Source organism: Neofelis nebulosa, chromosome 5 (assembly GCF_028018385.1).
Source record: "Neofelis nebulosa isolate mNeoNeb1 chromosome 5, mNeoNeb1.pri, whole genome shotgun sequence".
NCBI lineage: Eukaryota > Metazoa > Chordata > Mammalia > Carnivora > Felidae > Neofelis > Neofelis nebulosa.
In genome coordinates this window covers 81,454,240-81,479,069 of record NC_080786.1, presented here as the reverse complement: position 1 = coordinate 81,479,069, position 24,830 = coordinate 81,454,240, and the positions used below count along the sequence as shown (strand labels likewise).

Genomic DNA, 24,830 nt, shown 5'->3' with positions numbered 1-24,830 from the left:
AATTAGTAATAAACATTCCCAAAGGAATAAAAAAAATGAATATTTCTCCGAGGATATACGAGACATTTTTATTGAGAAAAATTTTAAAACGCTCATGAATGTCAATATTCTGAATCCTCTGAAATATTTTCTCATACAAATGAAGTCTTTGAGGAAGGAAAAATTTATCTCTCTAAAATCTAATGAGTTATTTAATTAATTTTACCCTGACTTTCCCAAGAAGAATTTCAAGAGACTTGTTAGAATATGTAAAACATGACAGACAATGTATCATAAAATAAGGATGGGAATAAAAATTTTAAAAACGAAGGTTGAGAAAGAACAACACAAAATTAATTTTAAACTGCATAGAATGACACCAATATAACAGGTAAACATGATCTACAAATATTTTTTTAAGTGTCAATTACATGGTTAATAATATCCATGAAATAAAAGTGAATCAGTTATTCTTAACCCTAAAATTAGATTAGAATTTCTCCTGAGAATACTAGTAAAGAGATACCATGTGAAGTCATGAACACCACTCTCAATGTAAATATATGTTCTAGGCTTTCATCATCTTATTTTCACATTGGTTTTAGCTTTTATTAATTTAAAATACTTCTTTTGGGGGTCTTCAGAAATTCGCAGCTAAATTTCCATTTTCCAGAGAACTACTATCTAGTTCAGTGGATAGCCTGTTAAGGTACTGCAAAAGCATTAAGTTATTCATGTGACTTACAAGAAATCAGAAAACCTGAGATTAAATTATATAACTTTAAAAACAAACCCTACCATTTAAAAAAAATGGGGGCGCCTGGGTGGCTCAGTCGGTTGAGCGGCCGACTTCCGCTCAGGTCATGATCTCGCGGTCCGTGAGTTCGAGCCCCACATCGGGCTCTGTGCTGACAGCTCAGAGCCTGGAGCCTGTTTCAGATTCTGTGTCTCCCTCTCTCTCTGACCCTCCCCCGTTCATGCTCTGTCTCTCTCTGTCTCAAAAATAAATAAACGTTAAAAAAAAATAAAAAAAATAAAAAAAAATAAAAACAAAATAAAAAAAATGTATGACCACAGTGTGAATATGAACAAGATGCTATTAGCAATCATTCACTGATTTCTTTACGTGTATTACTAAATACATAATTCCATTTTTTTCTCGACAAATAGACATTTTGTGAGAAAAACTGATCTTTATTTCAGTGGAGAGTTGTGAGAATTTATTTCTTCCAATCGACAAATATTTGTTAAATTTTATCATTTGTCAGATATTTTCCTGGGTGCTAAGGATCCAGTTGGTGGGAAAACACCTGAACCAGTGAATTTTAACATGGTGCATTTCTGAAACATTTTTGGATGTCCAGTACATAAATGACTGAACTCTCTGGTTTAGCTGTTGCAGCTGTGGTCTAATAATTTGGCAATATATAAGCAAACTTACAGTAGCAATAAAATAATACACAGATCTCTTATGTTGTTTACGAGGAAGACAGTGACCACTGCTCTGGTATTAATCTGACATTTGCTTTTGACATTCCAAGTATGGAGGGGACACTTCTTATCTTTCAGTTCCACCAGCAGCTGGTAGATGAAGCTGTTAATTTCTTTTTTCTATTTTAACAGAGTCAGAGTAACAGTAGGGTTTGATATACTAGTTTAAATGTGGAAAATCATCTTCAAAGTTATCAAATAACTCACTCAGTTGAGAACACAAAGAATGAACCAAAAGCCAGAGAAGGAGCTAAGAGGCTGTCAATACCTTCAAAGATTAGAATCTCTGGCCTCTTTTAAAGGTTGCTTTCTGGTCTTAAAGTATCATTTTACTTGAATATCACCATGTCACAATCTCTAATAGCAATATGAAATCACAAACAAACATTTGTATATCCTAGCAACCTTATCTGCAAATACAGGGCAAGTGTATGTGAGCATGTGCAAGAGGAGGGTAGAAAGGAGGGAGAATATGGGAATAACAGAAAAAGAGCAGTGATAGCAGAATCAAACTTCCTGATTAAGCTGAGCAATTAACTTAGTTGAACATGAGGACTAAGTAAGTGCTCCTAGATCAACCTGCTATTGTATTAACCTAAACATATTGATTGATCATTTCAGGAACATATATACACAGACTGATGTGTGGCACTTTACACTCTCGTGTCCACGGCATACATTTTGGCGGTCTCTGTCCGAGGGGCTACGTATGACTTGGCCATGGAAATAGCTGCATTTGAGTAGGCTTTCCTCATGGAATACGGATAGTTCCTTTCAGGTCCAACATCTGTTGGAAAGAGATAAATGTAGTTGTATAGAAATAATTATGATTCAGTGAACTTTGGGGAAAAATGTCATTTTACACATTCTTTTCATAAAGAGACAAAAATATAAATACTTTAAGAAGGAATCATCTAAGAAGAACCCTAGAATAAAATCTAAGATTTTCATCTGGAAAGTTATTTTTAGATTAAAAGCTTAGGTACTTTCCTTCTTTTTCTCTCCTCCTTCTCTTCTGTCCTTTCTCCCTTCCTTCCTTCCTTCCTTCTTTCCTTCCTTTCTCTTTTCTTCCTTCCTTCCCTCCTTCCTTCTTTCCTGATGAGGAGATGGATTTTCTTGCTTTTTAACAATATTTTTAGAAACCCAATAGTAATACATTATATTTTTTAACAACAAATATTTGACTTGGCTCTCAGTCTACTTCTTTGTTTAACTCTAGATATAAATTTAGTAGATTAGATGAAGTTAGATATATAAGATTATGAACACATTGAAATCATCATTATATATTTAGATATTGGATACAGTTATAGATGTGGTTTTTTTCCACCCAATATACCACTTATGAGGTATGAGGCTTGAATATTGCAAATCAGTTTTCCTTGAACAACAGAAACTTCTCAAGTGTCATTTTTTATAAGAGGTAGGGATCAAGTAAGCAACATTATTTCGCACTGGTGAGAACTGTTTCTACTAGATTGGGAAGACTGATAATGGAGGCAAGTAAGTGTGCTATTTTATTTTGTTCTTACCTTTGAAGAGGTATAAGCAGCATGTCAGGACAGCACCAGCCAAAAAGCAACCCAGAGACCCAGCCATTCCAAGCCAGCAAGACCAACCAAATTTATATTGGATGCCAAGAAATATATTGTGCAAAACCAGAGAAGAACGTTCTACATAAACATCAACAGCATACCACACTGAACCAATGATTCCTGGGGCACCTGAAAGAAAGAAAAGTTGCTAAAATAATACAGGCTTTCCAAATGTAAGTTCATGGACTGCTACCCAAAATGGATGGCATCATTTAGACAGGGATAATAATCATTTGGAGGGGCAATAATAATTGCTTTCTATTTTGTGTTTCTTCCAAATTATGTATCAGTTTATACATAAAGAGAAATACAAAAATTTTAAAATGCAGTGTTCATCTGTTTGTGTAAAATTAAAATGATCATTGTGGTTTTCTTTAATTTTCCTCTCTCACATGTTATTTTGAATGCTGTGTAAAAGGAAATATGAAAAACAACAGAAAAAAAGAAAGAACACAAAATCGAAGACAAATAATACACAACATACGTTCACTCTATTGATTTTTTAATTAAAAGTACATATCTTTAAGAATATTCTATTCTTCTCTGCCCCACCCCCTGGACCCACAATTAAAGCTGTGTCAGCAGCTCAGAGCCTGGAGCCTGCTTCAGATTCTGTGTCTCCCTCTCTCTGACCCTCCCCCGTTCATGCTCTGTCTCTCTCTGTCTCAAAAATAAATAAACGTTAAAAAAAAAAATTTTAAGCTGTGTCAGCTACATAATCAGCACCCATATGGAAACTATGTTTTTTGAAGTCAATAATTTTAGTCTGTTGGGCTTAAAAACAAATAACTGGAGTAAAAATTGTCTTTATTTTAAAATAAATTCTTACCTACTACCCGCACACCATGAGAGAACAAACTAAGAAATTTTATTCCTTTTAAACAAAATTTAACCCCTCAAATTAGTCTATCTGACAATTTGACTGGCTTGGAATGATGCCAGTAGAGTCCGCTTGCTTTAAAGGTATAAATTGCACATCAGTGCTAAGGTGCAGGAAAAAAAAAGGTGAGGAGCTATAGGACAAAATGCTATGTGAAAATGGTGTTTCACATTCTTTTCTAGGGGGTCTGTGATATGTATTTAAGTCACCATTTCATTGCATTATTTTCCCAGTTGTTTAATGCAAGAAGTTTAAGGACAGATAATGAACACATAACCTTTAGATAACAGGGTATAAATTACCACCTATTTTCTACAATACTTCTAATCTATGGGTTTAAGACGGAAATTCCTTTTTTAAAACTTAGAAAGAGATTATGTAAAATTATATATACATATAACACACATAGATACATATATATATGAAATATGCATATATTTCATTTTATACCATATGAAAATAGCATGTCATATATATTTATATATATGTATGGTGTTAGTATTTCATATATTATATATATTTATTATATGTAATATAATATAATTATATAATATATATCTAATTAATTTCTTCTCTTTTTAGGTTTATTTATTTTGAGAGACAGAGTGAGTGGGGGGGCAGGGACTGGAGAGAGGGAGAAAGAGAGAGAAGTCCAAGCAGGCTCCACACCACCAGCACGGAGCCCAATGTGGGGCTCAAACTCATGAACCATGAGATTATAACCTGAACCAAAATCAAGAGGCAGAGGCTTAAGTGACTGAGCCACCCAGGTACCCTTGGCATAGTAATTTCAAATGATGGTTTCAAGCCTTTGGCAATATCTGGAAATTTAATTTCATCATTTCTTCATCCATTCCTATAGGGAATTTTTCATCAACTCATATTTTAAAATTTAGCTGATTTTTATTTTTTTAAATCAAAAGTGGCATATATAATGGTATCTCAGAAAGTATTCTGGAACAAAACTGTATGCATTAAATGGTGTTTAAATTTGTTAAATAAAACACATGGTTACATACAAAAGCTCTATGTTATCACTAGGCCGACCTAGACATGAGAATAAATGTATTAAAAAGGAAAACTTACTAAGTTCTTATGGTTTTTTAATACAACCTAAGGATCATCAGGCCTTGACTCAATGCTTGTGTGAAAAAATTCAGGGAGGCCCCAGTTTTGACTGTGTGATGGGTTAGGCTCTCTGCTATGGGCTCACTCTGTCCACACTGGATCTTTACAACAGCAATTCAGAATAGATTTTATTGCTGGGACGTGGCCTAATTTTGCAGATCAAGTAAAGAAGACCAGTTAAGAAACTGGCCTAAGGTGAAAAATCACACATCTATATCTCCAAGTATTAAAAAAATTAAAAAAAAATTTTTTTAATGTTTATTTTTGAGACAGAAAGACAGACATGTGTGGGGGAGGGTCAGAGAGAGAGAGAGAGAGGGAAACACATAATCTGAAGCAGGCTCCAGGCTCTGAGCTGTCAGCACAGAGCCCGATGTGGGGCTCAAACTCGGGAACAGCAAGATCATGACCTGAGCTGAAGCTGGACGCTTAACCAACTGAGCCACCCAGGTGCCCCTAAAAAAAAAAATTTTTTTAAGTAAACTCTACCCCCAATATGGAACTCGAGTTCCCAACTCTGAGATCAAGATTGCATGCTCTACTGACTGAGCCAGCCAGACACCTCTGCAAGTATTTTTAATTCCAAAATCCCTATCCATTCATTTTATACTTCCTGGTGAAGTTATCACTTATATTTGCTTTGCTAAATTTTCACTACTACCATTAAAAAAAAAGATAGTTTCCTCTCTGGGGGTGTGCCCATTGGTTTTCAATCTTCCTGCACTTTGATCTCTTGGACAGTGTATTTTCTCCCAACTTGCATTAAGGTCTTAAGAAGACATCATATTGTGACAGAGGAAGACTAAAGTGAATTTAATGACAGAATTTAATGATGCTTTTTCATCAATAAACACCATGTAAAGTGCTTCTTGACTTGTTTATAAGTCATGCTTGATTTATTATCCTTCAGAATTCCATTTATTCATCTGCCTCTTAAGTGGAGATATAATCTGCTTATTGTTACATTTACATTCAGATGGGTTGGCACATAAGAAAACCTGACATAGGACTTGGCACAACTTAGTTGCTAAAGAATTGCTAAAGAATTGCCTACTCTTACTGTGGGTACAGGTAAGGAGATGGGACCTTGGGACTTTAGGATTTAACTTCAAGAATAATAAAAAATAAATTATTTGAAAATTTTAAACCATTATATAACTTTTTAAATGGTTAAAAATAGTTTGAGGACTTCAATAAACTTTCATCTAACATTGTAACAAAAAATTAATTATCTGATTTCACAGCTGAAGAAAGAAGGGCTGATGTGCTCCTTATTCCTTCAATCTAGAAAAGCAAGTCACATATGATGTTAAAATGAACAGCTTCACGGGGCACCTGTATAGCTTAGTCGGTTCAGTGACTGACTCTTGATTTTGGCTCAGGTCATGATCTCAGGGTCATGAGATAGAGCCCCACATCGGTCTCTGCGCTGATACTGTGGAGCCTGCTTGGGATTCTCTCTCTGCCCCTCTCTCTGCCCCTCCCCTGTTCATTTGCACATGTGCACGTGTGCTCTTCCTCTCTCTCTGGAACAAAACTTAATAATAAATAAACTTAAAAAAAATGAACTGCTTCACAACAGCATCCTCCTTCATCTCAAGACTGTAGATGAGCACCTCTACCCCCATCCCTAGTGCAGAGAGTACCTGCTATTAGTAATATGGTTCCAGCAACAAAGCAGATGCGGACTTTGATGTATGGCTCATCAGGGAGGAATTTCACACAGTGGAGACCAAGAAGCAGGGTGATAAATCCAAATCCAGCTAAAATATCTGCAGTAATCATCAACGCTCGAGTTACCACCAGCTTCACTGGAAGATCAGGGCATGTGGTTAAATCATGGTCAGAGGAAGGAAACACGTTAATGTCGAGGTATGCCAAAAAACAGATAATTACATACATTAACAAATGCCTATTGAATTAGAATTTAAATTTGCATGAACTTGGATTTTTTTTTCATAAAATGCAAAAATATCATGAGATTATCGGTATTATTATTTGTTTAAGCACTGATTATTACTTAGACTTCTCGGCCCCCTAGCAAAATGCTTGGCCTATCGTGTACACTAAATACCTTTTTCCTTGTTTGTTTCTTGTTCTGGAATGAGACTTGTTCACAAGTATTATAGCTGAATACTCAATTGAAAGTAGAGTATCTATTCTGCAGAAGTTGCCCAATGAATATTTAAGAAATAAACGATCACTACAGTTGTTTGAAGTTCCATTGAAAAATATACTTAAAATAACTGGTTAAAATTTGGTACAGGGGAGCAGGATAAAATGATTCAAGATGTCTTTTGCCCGTTCAAGCTAATGGGAGCCATCTCTTCTAAAGCCATCTCTTTAGAAGGAAGAGGAGCTACAGAGCTTCTGTTATTTAGTCAAAGACTACTTCTAGAGGCCAGATCGTATTCTTTTTCATCGCCTCCAGGGGTGACCCTTCTTGGCCAACATTCCGTCTTAACCCTTTAATCTTGCACTGTCAACTGAGCAAATTTCAACTATGGCCAATGAGAATATGTGGTAGAAGGTCCAGGGAAGAGGGTATTAGGTAAGTAGAAGTGGAATAGTAGCAATCATCTTCTGCAGTGGAAGCATCCTCAAATGTGAAAACCTCTTGAACTGTGAGTCTCGGTTATGCTAACTTAAAAATGGGAAATTTTGTCAGAAATGGAGGGTTAATTACCGGATGTCAAAACTACTACTATTTTAGCTCGCTAATGGAAAGGAGGAATACAATTTATTCTTTTTGAGGGTATTGTAATTATGTTTTATTTTCATAGTGATGGGGGCTTCCTTGTATTTTAAATAATTCTTCTGCAGTGGTGAGATAAATTTAGGGCTGATTTAGTAATAGATTGCTTGTAAAATGTGGCCAATTTATTTAAAATAAAAAAATACCTTTATAATCCATCTAAGAGAAGAAATCAATGCATAAAATCAGCTTTTACCTGATTAATAGGTGAATATTTAAGATCTTAATATATGGCATTATTTCAAAAAATTTAGATTTATATTTCTAATTTAGGCCAAATCTAAGGCTTATTTTTCTCAAATTTCAAGAAAGAGAAAAATATGTGCCTAACTAGGCTATATATATAGAAGTGGGTCTCCTACTCAGCACCCCAAGCCAAGCAGTCCCACACTTTGGAGTGCCTTCCTTAAATATTAAGTCCCTTTTGGACCTGGGACCAACAGGGCCAGGATTGCCTTTGGATGGGACACCTTGAAATTGTGACCCTGGTTTTCCCCTCTCCAAACCTTGATCCCACATATAGCATGATTTCTGATGCTCTGTAGAACTCCAGGACTCATGTTTATGGTGTTATCCAGCCAGCCTTATGGCCTGTCCAGTTCTAAGAGGGCAGTTCTGCAGGCAGACTGCTAATGCTAACGAACCAGGAATTTTTTTCCCAGGTATTGTCTGAGAACTGGCTGCTAGAATAATGTTAAATATTCTGACTGGAGAAAAGGGAACTCAAATTAACTATATCAACAAGAGCCCTGAAAAAAAATTTTGTCTCGGTCTGTATATCCTAGGTCCATAGGACAGTGGGAAAAGTTATCTAATTGTGATTCTATAAAAGATATCAAAGACTAAAAATAAAATTTTATAGGTAATATCCTAACTTAGAGGGTATAGTTGTTATTTTCTTAGAATACATGTTTATATCTGTAGTCTCTAAGCATATGATGGAATTTCTTAAACAAAAGTAATTACTTTTTAAGATATTATTTGAAATTAATAGGTAAGAACATATTTTAAAATGTGAGCTAGTGCAGGCAAAAGATTAAAAAAAGAAATATTTAAAAATACAGTCAGCAGTTTTCTCTGTGCAGTGAGCTTATGAGTGATTTTCTGTTATTCTTGTATAAATGTACATAACAACATTTACAAGTTTGAAATGTTTTATCTTTATTTTTTTTTCTCTGCTCCCACCATAGCACTGCATTTCTGGAATAGCCTAGTGTCCACATGAACTTACATTTTTATTGACCAAATCATGCTTTTTCGTGGATAGAAGTAGGTTACCACAAGGAGGGAAAAAGAGAAAGAATTAAGAAGTTTCCAAAAAAAATGAAATATAGGCTTTATGAATTAGGTTAAAAAAAAAAAACACTCAAATCCTAAATAGCAGAAGAAGATATTTTAGAGCACTGCTCCTTTTAAGTGCTTATCCCTGGACTGAAATAGCTGTCCAGGGGAAAAGTCACATTCCAAGCATTTGCTTTTCATTTATCTTCAGAAAAGAAGTTGCCAGGCTCTACCATACCCCGTCTGCTTTGAAGGAGACCAAAACCAATTAGCTTTAACAACAGCACCAGTATTTCTTGGCATGATTCAATGTTCTAAATAAATAAATATCTGCTGTGGAGAAAAACTGAGAGAATCAATGATAACATTTTTTCATCTATGAAATCTCTTTATTCATAGAAATATGGACCTTGTTAACACCTAATTAAAATTTAAAGCTAAAGGTTAGGAAGAAGAAGGAGCTGGCTTTACTATTTCTGTTAATTGTGTGTCATATGTATTGATTCTTTTCATTCCCTGATCCTATAATCTGTATGTCTCTCTTTGCTTATCTTCATGTCTGTTTTTCTCTTTGTCTCTGCCCCCTGTTTCCACCTTCTCTCTTTCTCAGCAACTCTCTCAATGAATTAATGTCAACTTCCTATTTGACTTACATCACAGCTAAAAGACATCTCTGAAATGGTTTTCATCTAATGTGTCAATTCTAATCCTCCAGTAACCACAACCTGAAGAATTCATCTCAATTTAAAAAGTGTTTACTTTAAGTCTACTGTGTGTAAGACACTCTGCCAGGTATTTGGGGGGAGGGGGCAGAGATGAAGAAGTTAATATTTTTACCTTAAAAGAATGTATACAACATGGAAAAAGATAAAATATGCCCAATGTGTTTCAATTCACGTTTCTGAACTTTTTATGGAAACATTTAAAATGATGGGGGCGCCTGGGTGGCGCAGTCGGTTAAGCGTCCGACATCAGCCAGGTCACGATCTCGCGGTCCGTGAGTTCGAGCCCCGCGTCAGGCTCTGGGCTGATGGCTCGGAGCCTGGAGCCTGTTTGCGATTCTGTGTCTCCCTCTCTCTCTGCCCCTCCCCCGTTCATGCTCTGTCTCTCTCTGTCCCAAAAATAAATAAAAAACGTTGAAAAAAAATTTAAAAAAAAATAAAATGAGACAGAACTTTACCATAGTTCTGGAGACACACACACACACACACACACACACACACACACACAATGAAAACCTGTTTGGGATCCCTCCCTGGCAAGGGGGTTGTCTAAGGCATACATACAGGGGTGTTCGGCAAGGATAGAATCATACTCGTCACAGGTGCGAATCCCATCAAAAACGTTCGTGACACACTCCCACCAGAGGCCTCGGCATTTGGTGCTCACCTAGATGTTGGGAGAAGACACTGTGTGAAACAACTCATGCAGGCACACTCTAGTTCCCCTGGATCAAAAGAAGACCTCGGCTGTTGTGCGTTTGATAGTAAAGTACATTGGTTGCAAGCGTGATCAGAATTTCATTTACAACAAACACAATGTGTTTTACAGTATTTTCCCTTAAGCACTAACAACTAAAGGCTTTCTCCACCAGGAAATGAATTCACTTCCTGATGGGGTGGGGAGGGGGGGCAGTGGTACCTAACTAGATAAAGTCTTCATTACATATAAGCAAATGTCTATGGCTGGTTCAATCATGGAGTCATGGTTTCACATGGAGACAATTTATGTCACTTTTCCTCTGCTGACATTTTTCATCAAAAATAAATAAATAAATAAATAAACAAATAAATAAAACAATAAATGCTAACTCTTGACGTCCTGAGTCTATTAAGAATGTACATTAATTTTTCACCCCGATAAACACTGAGTCCCATGAAGAAAGGCATTATTGTATATGAAGTTCACAATTTTACAATAATTGCCAAAGAATGCCATACGTCAGGACAGCAACAAATAAAATATAAAGACCCACAGCTTCTTCCTCTTTGCTCCACTGACACATTACAAATGTTCCAGCTATGATATGAATGTGAACCAACTGAGCATTAATGTCATAGAACCTGACAGCTGGAAACCACTTTTACTTAGAATCATAGTGCAGATGATTCTAAGTGTCCACCTAGAGCTAAAAGATACCAGTGCCCAGAGCCATTCCACGTTTTATCTGTAAGCTGCACGTCACAAAAGATTTCCTAAAATTGTAAACATGCCAATGGGAAATAGTTTCAAATATTCTTGACACAGCTCATGCATATGGAACAGAGCTAATATGATTGTTTGTCCTGATTCAATTACAGATTCACATTACCTTGGGATTCTGAGAATAGTTTAGTAAAATTTAACCAAGAATTATCTTGGAAAATAAAAACTTATTTTTTTTTCCTTAAAGAAAGACTAAATAACAATGTGGGAAGAGAAATGCCAAAGCGGGGAGATTAAAATTGGTGTGAAGAAGAAAGGAAGGGACGTAAAACCCTTTGATCTGCAAAAGGAAACCGTATCAGGGAATATTTGTGCTTTGAAGCTTTGCTTGGTGCTCTACCTTGCAGCTGTATTGTGTGCCAAATAAAACTTTACTGCTTGTTCTTCCACTACAAATGTCAATGTTGTACTTCTATTGTCCTTTTATAGGTAAAATACACATAATCAGTAATAATAAATCTATACTGAGTCCATACTGTGAAGCAGTTACTATTTAAGTATATTATTATCCCATTTATTCCTTAACTGCTCCTGTGAGACATCAATTACTATCAGCTATTTTACAAATAAGGAGAATGAGGAATATAAAAGGTAAGTGATAACCCCAAGCAAGCATAGTTCACAAATATGGCAATCTGTGTGCTTGTTCTTAAGCACCGCAGTATAGTTAAAACCCATTTTAAGAAATTCCAAATCCGTTTCAGGCTAGAGTACTCCAGCACTGAAAATGAGAAGATAGCTTGGGGTGAAGGGTTATAAACCCTAACTTTAATCTTGTCCTATGGCTATTATTCTACAAACCTTCACTTTGGCTTGCTCTTCCTAAGGTTAAAACTGAAGGGATGCTTTGGGGATATTATCTGCCTTAGGAACTGCAGTAACCAAAAATTTAACGCAGATCTACCTTGTGAAAGTTAACATACCAATTTTTTAATGATGGATGTGAGCATCTCAAGTTAGATATGCATGCAATTTAAGCTGCCACTAAAAAAGTATAGACTTTAAATCTAAGTTGATACTTTTTAAATGTGTTGTATCTTTGGGCAAGATCTTACCTTTTTTTGAGCCTCAATCTTCTTATCTGCGTAAAGGAGATAGTGCTAGGATAGTTATAAGAATTAAAAAATTACAAACACACAATATAAATGATTTGCTCATAAGTGATCTTAGTAAAGTACTTAAACATCGTAACAACCTGAGTAGTGACAGTGTTCAACATTGCTAACTAACCACAATCAAAGTGAAGAAGGGTAGGTATGATGGGTTGAATTATGCCCCCTCCCTCACTTCTCCCACCAAAGATCTGTCCAAGTCCTAATCCCAGAACCTATGGATGTATGGATGTTATCTTTTTTGGAAAAAGGGAATTTGCATATGGCCAACTAATCTTTGACAAAGCAGGAAAGAATATCCAATGGAAAAAAGACAGTCTCTTTAACAAATGGTGCTGGGAGAACTGGACAGCAACATGCAGAAGAATGAAACTAGACCACTTTCTTACACTATTCACAAAAACAAACTCAAAATGGATAAAGGACCTGAATGTGAGGCAGGAAACCATCAAAAAACCCTAGAGGAGAAGCAGGAAAAAACCTCTCTGACCTCAGCCGCAGCAATTTCTTACCTGACATATCCCCAAAGGCAAGGGAATTAAAAGCAAAAATGAACTATTGGGACCTCATGAAGATAAAAAGCTTCTGCACTGCAAAGGAAACAATCAACAAAACCAACGGAGTGGGAAATGCCAACTAAAAGGCAACCAACGGAATGGGAAATGATATTTGCAAATGACATATCAGATAAGGGCTAGTATCCAAAATCTGTAAACAACTCACCAAACTCCATACCCAAAAAACAAATAATCCAATGAAGAAATGGGCAGAAAACATGAATAGACACTTCTCTAAAGAAGACATCCAGATGACTAACAGGCACATGAAAAGATGCTCAACGTCGCTCCTCATCAGGGAAATACAAATCAAAACCACACTCAAATACCACCTCATGCCAGTCAGAGTGGCTCAAATGAACAAATCAGGGGACTATAGATGCTGGCGAGGATGTGGAGAAACAGGAACCCTCTTGCACTGTTGGTGAGAATGCAAACTGGTGCAGATGCTCTGGAAAACAGTGTGGAGGTTCCTCAAAAAATTAAAAATAGATCTACCCTATGACCCAGCAATAGCACTGCTAGGAATTTACCCAAGGGATACAGGAGTACTGATGCATAGGGGCACTTATACCCCAATGTTTATAGCAGCACTCTCAACAATAGCCAAATTATGGAAAGAGCGTAAATGTCCATCAACTGATGAATGCATAAAGAAATTGTGGTTTATATACACAATGGAGTACTACGTGGCAATGAGAAGGAATGAAATATGGCCCTTTGTAGCAACATGGATGGAACTGGAGAGGGTGATGCTAAGTGAAATAAGCCATACAGAGAAAGACAGATACCATATGTTGTCACTCCTGTGTGGATCCTGAGAAACTTGATAGAAGGCCATGGGGGAGGGGAAGGAAAAAAAAAAAAAAAGAGGCTAGAGAGGGAAGGAGCCAAAACATAACAGATTCTTAAAAACTGAGAACAAACTGAGGGTTGATGGGGGTTGGGAGGGAGGGGAGGGTGGGTGATGGGTATTGAGGAGGGCACCTATTGGGATGAGCACTGGGTGTTTTATGGAAACCAATTTGACAATAAATTTCATATTTAAAAAAAAAAAGGAAAAAGGGACTTTGCATATGTAGTGAAGTTACAGATCTTGAGGTAATGAGATCATCTTGGATTACCAGGGTGGGCCCCAAATTTAATGACAAGTGCTTTAATGAGAGACACATAGAGAAGAAGGTACTATGACCAGAGAGGCAGAGATTGAAGTGATGTGGCTGTAAATCAAGGAATGGAGTAGTGACCAGAAGCCAGAAGAGGAGAGGAACAGATTCTCCCCTAGAGCCTTCAGAGGGGGCACAGCCTTGTCAACACCTTGATTTCAAACTTGTAACCTCCAGAACTGCAAGAGAATAAATTTCTCTTGTGTTAAGCCACCAAATTGTGGTAATTTGTTATGGCAGCCCTAGGAGACAAATACAGTAGAGATGATTGGTACAGAACTGTTACACTGAAATAGAAAACAAGACTTCTCATAGCTTATTCCTGTTCAGTCCCTCAATTAACAAGAACATACTGGATCCAGTTTATACCAACTAGAGCTAGGTTATACGGATTTGAAGTCACTGTTCCATAATTAGACAGTGACTGTCCATAATTCCTGCTGTCTTACATAGCCCCATTAAAACAAACAAACACTCCTACTGTGGTATTTCTTTTTATATATGAGGTTATTTAGAAAGGAACCTGAGATATATATGTAGGAAACTCATTTTACACTAAAAAAGAGTCTCTTGGCAAAATAATCCAGCAGTGGTGTCATTTTCAAGGCTATTGATCATTTACCTGCAATGACCATATTTAGAAAAGCAATGAGCTCATTAGAGGAAACAGGAATCTAATTTCATTAGGTATTAATGCTCAGGGGCACACTATTAGATTGCTTGGTATTCACACTCGGTTAAGGTACGTGAGAATAGTGGCTGTAATTAACTAAACTTCTGTGTTAATATAGCACTTACTGGAGACACCCTTAAAGGTGCCTTTGTGCACAAAGACAAGGTTAAAATTTTTTATGGTATTTATCATATTTAGGGAAGCCCTCCTTGGCTCTAATATATAATCTTCACTTACTTATTCCTGTGTTATACAGAGGCTTATTAAGAACTCTCTCAAAGGCAAGTAAATCTAAATTCTTAAAAGTTTTAAGACAAGGTTCTGTTTAAAAAGGAGACTGATGCTTCAAATATTATGATTAACCTTTCTTAAAGGGCAAAAATGCAAAATGTTAACTAATAATTCTTATCTTGCAAGGTCATTCAAAATAGAAGATTGTAATTTTAAGCTTACTCTTTTAACATGCAATTTATACATTAATAAATACAGATAATGATACTAGAGGGATTTCTATATTATTTCAATGACTATCTGTCCTGACGTGAGGAGATTATCTCCTAAATGGGGAGAACTCAGTTTATCCAAGATGTAACAATAAAAGCACAAGTCACAAACATGAGGCTGGCATAAATCTCTTAATATTATTTCATTACAATAGTAAAACAGAGATCTTATAGAACAGTCCATATTTCTGCTTTCCTTTGGCAACTTAGTCATGCTGGCCACCTGGACTCCTCAGTCCCACATAACAATGATTAGCGCCAAGGGACTGGCTGTTTCCTTTAGATGGGGCTTGTACTCACAGTTTTCCTCCTCCTCCCTCCTCCCCCAATCTGCCTCTCTCAAGGATGTTGGTTACCTGGTTCCTAACAGCATTTAACTTTCTCACTCCTCGTGTATAATAATGAGAATGACTCCCTTTGCCTTCAATTTGTCAAATTTCTACCTATCCTTCAAATGGCACTTCAAAGATACTCCTTCTTCCAAGAAGTTCTCCCAGTTTGTCCAGCTAGGGTTAATTTATTCCCAGATCATACCATAATCTGTCCATATTTTCTATAGTATTTACAATATTGCATTACTATTCTTCTGTGCATTTGCAGACATCTGTCTCCCAAGTCTGTCTGTTGTCCTATTTCAAACTATATTCATTGAAGATCTGCCATGTGCCAGTCAACAGACTAACAAAATGCTGGGGATAAAGCAAAGCCCAAGAAAGGTATGGCACCTCGCTTCAAGGAGCTTACAGACCCTCCTGCTTGGAACATAATGGATGCTCAAAAGATGTTTATTAAGAAAAAAAAATTAGTCACTTTTTCTTTCTTTTTTTTTTGAATCTTTATTTCCTTTGAGAGAGAGACAGAGACAGAGACAGAGTGCGAGCAGGGGAGGGGCAGAGAGAATCCGAAGCAGGTTCCAGGCTCTGAGCTGTCAGCACACAGCTTGACGCGGGCTCCAAATCACGAAAGCAAGCTCATGACCTGAGCCAAAGTCAGAAGCCCAACCGACTGAGCCACCCAGGCGCCCTGGTCACTTTTTAAAATTCACATTAACTATCTGTCTTTAGATAATGGTTACTGATACACTCTATGCACAACTGGTGCTTAATATATGCTTCTGACTTGACTGAATGGATAAAACAGCTGAATCTGGGAGTCAAAGAATTATGATTTAGACTATAGAGTTAATACTGATTTATTTTCAGGCTGGACCCTATCTACTCGACCAGCTCTGGGAAGTAAGTGTTTACCACAGGACACGGGATGAGCAGGATACCACTCAGAAAATTCTTTAGGACACCATACTGACCACGTCTCTTCCCTGTTGAATTTATAGTATCCTAAATTAGTTCCTTAATCCTGGGATTTCCTATTCCCATCTCTTTAGCAACTTCCTATTAAGGCTTCTCTACCCTTGTCTTTGCCATTTTTTTTTCCTTGTCACTCTGGAAATATTTACAGACAGTAACATATAATTTTGCCTGCCTTGTCTTGTTTCCTGTAGTACTGGATGTGTTTGTCTTGCCTCCATGTATTTTATATATCTTTTGGGAATTAGAGAAACTTAAAAATACTTTAATTAATCGGCATTTATTTTTCTTCCAGCTGTGTGGGGAAAATATATTTATATACTCAATAGTTTTAATAAATATGTATTGTTGGCTGGCCACTATAAAATAAGATTTTTCTTTGTCAATGCTCATTAAGTTATAAGTGCATATGCACTGAGATGTGTGTGTAAATATAATACATAGAGAGAGAAGTATGCAAAACCCAAAAGAAAAGTAGAATAAGCCATGAAGATGTACTATTTTAAAAACCACCTTGCACACACCTATTATAGGAATTTATGCTTTTCACACCACTTTACCATTCTTGTGTTAATGTTCTTTAATACGGAAGATACAACTTAGCTGTTACCAGTATTTACTTAAATATACTCATTAAGATGCAAAACCTTAATAATTCCATAGTAAATAACATACTTTACTACTAATACTTGAGACAATTTCAATTTTAACATGAAATGCATTTGAGTTTTTTTATACCAGGATTCTGAACTTTTCATTTTAATATTTTATATTATTGGGACACTTGGGTAGCTTAGTCACTTGAGTGTATGACTCCCGATTTTGGCTTAGGTCATGATTCCAGGGTCCTGGGATCAAGTTCTATGTAGGGATAAATGCTGATCATGGATCCTGCTTAAGATTCTCTCTCCCTTTCTATCTCTCCCTCTGCCCCTCTTCCCCACTCATGCTCTCTCTCTCTCAAATATATATATATATATATATATATATATATATATATATATATATATCCCAAGGTCTAAAAGAACTCAAAACAGTCATTTATAAAGATAAAGAAGCAAGATTAAAGTAAGCATAATAGATGTTACCTTTCCTTTCCTCTCCATTTATGTGCCACGAGTTATTTGCTGAAATACATTTGGTTTAGTTCTGCCTGTTTATTTGTGGGAGGCTGGCTAAAAGTAAAAATGGCAAGAATGAGATAATACTTACTTAGTAGGTAAAATGGTCTTCATGGTTATATTACCTAATTTACATATTTGAACTAAACATTTCTATTTTTTTAAGTTTATTTATTTATTTTGAGAGAGAGACAGAGTGCACGAGTGAGAGAGGGGCAGAGAGAGAGGGAGAGAGAATCCTAAGGAGGCTCTGCTCTGTCAGCTCAGAGCCTGATGTGGGGCTCAGATTCACGAATCATGAGATCATGAACCCAGCTGAAAACAAGAGCCAGACACTTACCCGACTGAAGCATCCAGGCACCCCTAAATATATCAGTTTTAACATTTATTGTTTAATTTATTTAAATCACACGTTTAATCATCTTAGAATGCTTATGAAAGCATGGCATCCTAACTTTGCAATGACTACTGCATCAGTTGTGACAGGTCAGTGTTTGCTGAGTGAATGCTAATAAAATATTAGTTTACTTTTTCCTCTCTTCTTTTCTTCATTTCTGTCTTTATTTAAAGCACCAGGCAGAAAAAGCTATATTCTCTGGACAAGAATACACTCTTCACCAACCTTATTGTACATCCCAGGGAATTAGATTTTTATTCCTGCCTTTTTTAAAAAAGGGACGAAATCCATATCTTCAACAATTTTAAATTGTACTAAGATTAAAAAGCCTTGCCTAGAAAATGGTGGTGGTCTCCCCACAGAGATACTTTTCATTTATGGCTCAATGTGTGATTTCCAAAGATCACATCGCATTATATTCATTCTTTTCATAAACATGCCAAGTATCTTAATAGATGCACCCTGTCAGTTCATGTGAATCATGAGTTTCCATGATGTGGAAATTGGTGTGAAGAGGAGGAGATCATGAGATGAACAAGAGAATATTTGTAGCCGCCAATGTCTGCTGAATGAGTTTGCAATGAGTCGGGAAAGTAAAACCAGTATATATATATATATATATATATATATATATATATAATCAGAGTACATGCAGGTATGATAATTTTAATATTTATTTTATATCCAAAACAACTGCGGCATCATTAATGTAATTAGAAATCCCAGGGAAGAACCTGATCATGGGGATAAAATAAATCCAAATGTGAGAAACCTTCATTTGAAGTAATAAAATTTTAATCATAATAGTGCTTGGTGTATAGCAAATTCTCAGTAAATAATTAACGCAAGATTAACTGAAAACGGATTAATCTTGTGAAAACATTCTTTCCCTCTGATAATTGAAAGAACTTTGCCAAGAAACTACTTTTTTTTTATTTAAGTGTGGTATATGAAGAATTTCATATCTTCTAATATAGTTAACAAACTAATAATAATAATTCAGTTTATTTTTCTTTTTAAAATGCATTTAATAGGTAACTTATGCTACTTTGTCTCTATTGTTTGCTCTTATTCCCTGGTTAGATAAAAAAGAAACAGTCATAAGTATAAAAATGGGCAAACCACAGCTCAGAGAAGTGAACAAAATTTCTCCAAGAGAATCAATAGCTAACACAGGGATAGAACTTAAATCTCATATCTCTCCCTTCAGTGAACATTATACAAAATGTCATCTCCTCCTCCAGAACAAAAACAAAACAATAAACTGCAAATAGACAATAATATATCTCTCGTTTATTGACTGATTTGTATTTGCCCAGGACTGTGGTAAATGCTTTAGGACAAGCTCACAAGCTTAATCCTCACAAGGCACTTATTACATTATTATCCTCCCTTTACAGAAGAAAAAATGTGCTTTACAGCAATTTAAATGTCTGCTATTTAAAAGCATACAGGTATTGCCTGGGAGTGGGATTTAATCTAGGGTCCTCTCACATCAAGTCCAACCTGTGAACTTTCCCACTAGAAAGCATTTCACTCCTGGCCCCCTCGAGGTGCTGTATAATAATCTCAGTGAGGAAAAAATAGTGGGATGGTCCAGGGACATTGCTGCTTAATGACTTCTGTACAGAGACTCATTTTCCTCCATTTGAGCTCTTGGTGAGTGACTCCACCATTCCTCTAATTGCTTAAAAACAGTAAAGTGGATTTCAACCTTGGCTTGTCCCTTGAATCAACTCCTTTCTCCACATGCACTTATTAATCCTATCCATTCAAGTTCTTTAGAGCTTCCCATATCTTCACGTCTCTCTATGCTTGCTGCCTCACTAGTTCAAGCCATCAATGTTTCCCTCCTGTTCTACGGCAAAGACCTCCCAGTTAGTCTCCTACATTTCCTTCTATTCATTCTAACCTTTCCCCATAAGTAGCCACAACAATTGATATTTGTAAAACACATGTGCATATTTGTTTACAGTGAAACACCTTTCACTACAGTGTAAGATCTATATTTTACTTGAACACAAAGCCTTTGATGACCAAGCTCCTATAGTCTCCTACCTACATTGGAAATTCTTACCATGCTGACATAGTCCAAAGACACATATATTACTCTCATACCTGGATCGCTGCCCATACTATTTCCTGTGCTTGCAATACTCTCTACTTCTTCCTTACTCACCTGTCCTTAGGTCCTACGCTAGGTGTTTCTTCTGGGGTGCCTTTACTCATTCTCTAAGATTGGGTGAGCTAGTCACTCAGAGTTATTTGTTATCATGGCGCTTGTCACACCGTATGGCAACTTTCAGTTTACTTGCCCATAACTCCCAGTAATGTTGGGACAACCCAAGGTAGATCCAGGTCACATATTCCTTCCAAACCTGTTCGCACAGCAACCCCAGGGGACAGAGGTATCAGACAGTATTTGTGGAATGAAAGAAGATAGAAAGAAAATAATAAAGGGAGAGAGAGAGAGGGAAGGAAACAGAGATGAGGGGGAAATTATGGGAAGGAAAAAGAATAAGTAAGGAGAGGAAGAGCATAAGGGGTAGAAGAGGGAAGAAAGGAGACAGGGAAAAAAGGAGAATGGAAGTATCGAGAAAAAGAGGGTGGAGGGAAGGACAAAAAGAAATAAGTAATGAGGAATGGAGTAATATGGAAGGAAGAACATAGGAAGTAACAGAGAAACAGAGGTTTGCATTAGATTCCAGATGGAAGTTTCTGGGGAGACTGTAGACACCATGGGTCCTTCAGTGAGTGGCCATGACTTTGGGATCACAGACAGTCATAGTCAAGGAGTCCTTGTGTTAAACAACATGAAGACTGAGGAAGGATCTTAAAACTATGGAGTTTACTTCATCTTCTAATTGAAGAAACTGAGCTAATTGAAGACAGAGCTGGGGCTTGCTCAATGGAAGACAGGTAAGATGCGAACACAGGCTGGAATAATCTCGAAGCCCTAGATCTTTCCACAGCATCAGTCCTCCTAGAGACACAGGAATCAGTAATGAAGGAGCAGGGCCCCTGGTCCCTGGTTTGGAGCTGTGCACTGTGCCATCCGTGTGCCATTTCTTTTCTCCCAACATTTTTACTTAATGCAAAGAACTTTCTTCAACGGAGGTATGAGTAAGGCAAAATAATGTTTTATACTATTTTGAGTATGCTGTAGTAAGACAAAAGAGTATTTGAGCTCTTTCTGCCTTGTGCTCCCGGTTATTCATCTTAATCCTCTAACAAGCCTTGAGTTTTTACTCATTCTGTACTTTTGCCATGTATCCTCTCGTCTAGAAGGCCCCTGCTGCCATTTCTACCTTTTGAAGTCCTTTTGGAGGCTTTGCTCAAATGCCTTTTCCTCCCTGAGGCCAGCTTCAATGTCCTCAACAGGAAATAATCATTCTATTTTCTTTGCTTCAATGGTATATTGTTCATTTCTTTCTCAAATATGAACTGGCCTATGCCTTTCATTATAGTTCCATGTGTATCTTTTTTCTCTACTAAATGTCCACTCTTAGAAGGCATGACCCATTCCCGCTTTATCTTTACCTCCCCTAGGAAGATTAGCCCAGTACTTTTTATATGTCATACATTCCATGTTTGTTACGTTGAATTGAACTGTTGAACCCATTTTCCATTTTCCATCTCCATCACTCTAGAAGATTAACAAAGCCAACAAAGCTAAAAATTCATAATACTCCTTTTTGCTTAAATACTGCACAGGTGGGCTTTTTAAAAGCGCTTTTACTGTGTTGACTTTTGTCCAATAGTTGTTTAAAGTGAGCTGCTCATGTGGACCAAAAATGATACATACATAAGGAAGGAAGCAAGGAGCAAGAGTAACAGACTTGAGTCAGTGGGTATCAGAACACTGAAATCTGTGGATAATTGTATGTCTTCATATCTTGGCCAACTGACGGAGCAATTATTACAAGAGGTCCCTGTCACATTGAAAATACTGACAAATAGAGATTGTTGGAGAGCAGAAGCCTCATTTGTTACAGTTTTTCTTTTAATGTGGAAGCGTCTTGGAGAATGTTTGCATAGTATGTTTCAAATATGGGAAATAAGAAAGAAGCTAAGAAATACTAACTCTTGTCCAAGGTTAGCAAGGATTTACTCGAGGTGAATAACCTGGACTGCTCATACCATTCATTTTAACTAGAAGTGTTCTTGCACAGAGCAGATGGCAAATTGGTTGGATGTACTGAGATACAAGCAAGAAAATGCTTTAAATGCCGGGACTCTCAATCTCCCTCAGCAAGGTCTGACCCTTCCTAAACTTCCATTCTTGCCAAGTGAAGTTAGTATTTCTGTCGGCTTAAGCAGAAAGATTTTCAAATTGTTTCAGAAAATATTTTAACAGTGCTTTTAGATGACATTTTGCATATTTTTCAAAAATAATTTTGTGTGTGCTAGAGTCCAATATATTTCTAAATTAATCTCCTACTACTGGCAGTCTGGATTCTGGGGAGCTAATGGCACCAGACATTTTTATCTGCACTTTTCTCTGAGCACTGTTCAAAAGGCATTCTTTTTTTCATTCACCACTTACATGCGAGGCCAGATAAAATACATCACTGGACTCACATATAGCACACATCCTTTGCAGTATTTCAATTCTATCACAATTTTCAGGCACATACTTTTCTAGCTCTAAAGAAGTATTTATAACTCTGTTGGTTTTGAAATGCCATGTAGAAGTCAGAGGAAAATTAAAAGCTAAATATAAATAAATAAATAAATAAATAAATAAATAAAGCAAGCCAAAATAATACACAGCAGAATAGAAAGGTCATTACTTTCTGTTTCTAACTGTAACATGAGAGTCTAATAAATAAAATTAGGAGAAAAAAATATATAAACTAGCTCTTGGGTATCTTTCCTAAACTTCATAGAGGTGATATTATAGCGTTTGTTAGAACAAATTGTTCCCCTCAGGATATAAGTAAGAGAGTAGAATGGGTTGCTGCATAGTCATTGAGTTCCTGATATATTGTTTCTTTTCTTACCTACTTTTTCTGAAACCTCACTAATGAATAGTAGCTGATTTTGAAGATTTGATTTTTAATCAGTTCTACCTTCCTCACATTCCTATAGCCGCAGGAAATTACTGTAAATTTCAAAATGGTTTCTTTCTGAGCTTCCCCAGTAAGAAAAATAAAATCTGCAAATGTGAACCACTCACTCATTTGTGTTAACAGTTGGCTTCCAAGAGCAACTTATTTTTGAGAGTTTCTTAAATCCATATCTGTCCCCCATACTTTGGGACCCACTGGAAAGTTTTGTTCTTCCTCTCGCTCCTACTTGGAAACACTTTAAAATAACAATTCCTCTTATGTAGGAAATGGGTAGGTTTTTATACACCTTGAGCTTGATTACTCAGTTTCTTAGATTATCACTCTAAGAGAGGCAAGTCATAATGCTGTCATCCAAATTAAAAAATGATTATGAGAAAGGCTGTCACTGGAATGTTATTATAATTTAGTATAAGCAGCAGTGGAAGAGGTGAGTTTCTAGAAGACTCAGTGGCAGGGATTATGTAGTTACACTTACACAAATTTATGCTTAAGAAAAAAGAGGGATTATCCAGTTACCTCATCTATATAATGGGATAATAACAATGCCTACCTTATAGATCAGCTGTGAGGATTAAATGAGCTAACATAAGACTCAGTAAGTAGTAAGTAAGGAGTAAGTCCATCCATGTTGGCTATTATTTCTATCCCCAGTAAGCATCCTGAGACAGCAGGGCTGAGAGAAAATTTGGACAGGCTTGGGTCAGGAAAAGAAGGTGCTGACTTCTTACCTCCAGGGAATCGTCAGCATTCACCATCCAACAGTCTGTCCAGGTGGCCACAACCAAGAACCCAGTAGAGAAAAAGGCAAAGAAACAGGCGGCGTACTGAAGAAGATCCCTCATTTTAGCAAGCAGCCTGTCTGGGAGGGACACATGGGCAGCTGCGAGCCCTGGGCCCACTCAGGTGGCTGGAACGTTGTCAGTCTTCTGAGCTTCTGGTACCTGGGGATGTGAAAATACCGGTCTTTTACTTTTCCTCACACCCCACCGCAGACGTCTTAAGTTGTGGTAAGAGTAACGCGAACAGGCTGTAACTCACAGAGGGGTCCTGGAGGTCATTATCCAAAGCAACCAGCCTCCAATCAGAAGCCAGGTCAGTGAAAGGGCTGAGTGTGTCTTGGGTGGGGGAGAAAAGGCACTGTGGTAACATTTTCGGGCCAGACTGTGGGCTAATGTGAGGTGATGGTCACCCGAGACACGTGCCAGCGCCAAGATGGAGAGAAGAAGGGTCACACCCCATGCTGACGCCTGTAAACCGATCTTTCTCAGGCCCTCCAGGGAAAGTGAGCTATTCTCCTCCCCCTCAGTAAGGAGGCTACACGGTTGACTGAGTGCTCTTTTATTATGAGGACTATTTTAATATTCGTTGACTACCTTGGACAGACAGGCCACTGGTGAAACTATGCTAAACAAGTGTTTGCTCAAGGGAGTTTGCATTCCACAGTGTTGGGCAGAACAGCTCCTTGAAGGGTTTCCAGCACCCTCGCCCCAGGTGGAGTCACAGTTCCTAACCTTCTGGCACCACAGAGTGAGAAGGCGTGTGCAGTTTCATTGTCAGTTCTGTGTGTAAATCCTTGCTCTGAAGCTTATAGGCGGAGGGCACTTGGGC

The 24,830-nt window shown here is 37.1% G+C and overlaps 1 protein-coding gene across 1 annotated transcript; it reads right to left on the bottom strand.

Moving 5' to 3' along the window:
* Positions 1–799: 799 nt before the first annotated feature.
* CLDN16 (claudin 16) lies at positions 800–24,518 on the bottom strand. Its single transcript, XM_058730836.1, is given in 7 exon segments — positions 800–2,257; positions 3,003–3,194; positions 6,720–6,884; positions 10,396–10,498; positions 23,951–24,085; positions 24,087–24,137; positions 24,140–24,518. Coding segments are annotated over 7 exon segments (921 nt in total). The 5' UTR covers positions 24,281–24,518; the 3' UTR covers positions 800–2,123.
* Between the last annotated feature and the right edge of the window lie 312 nt (positions 24,519–24,830).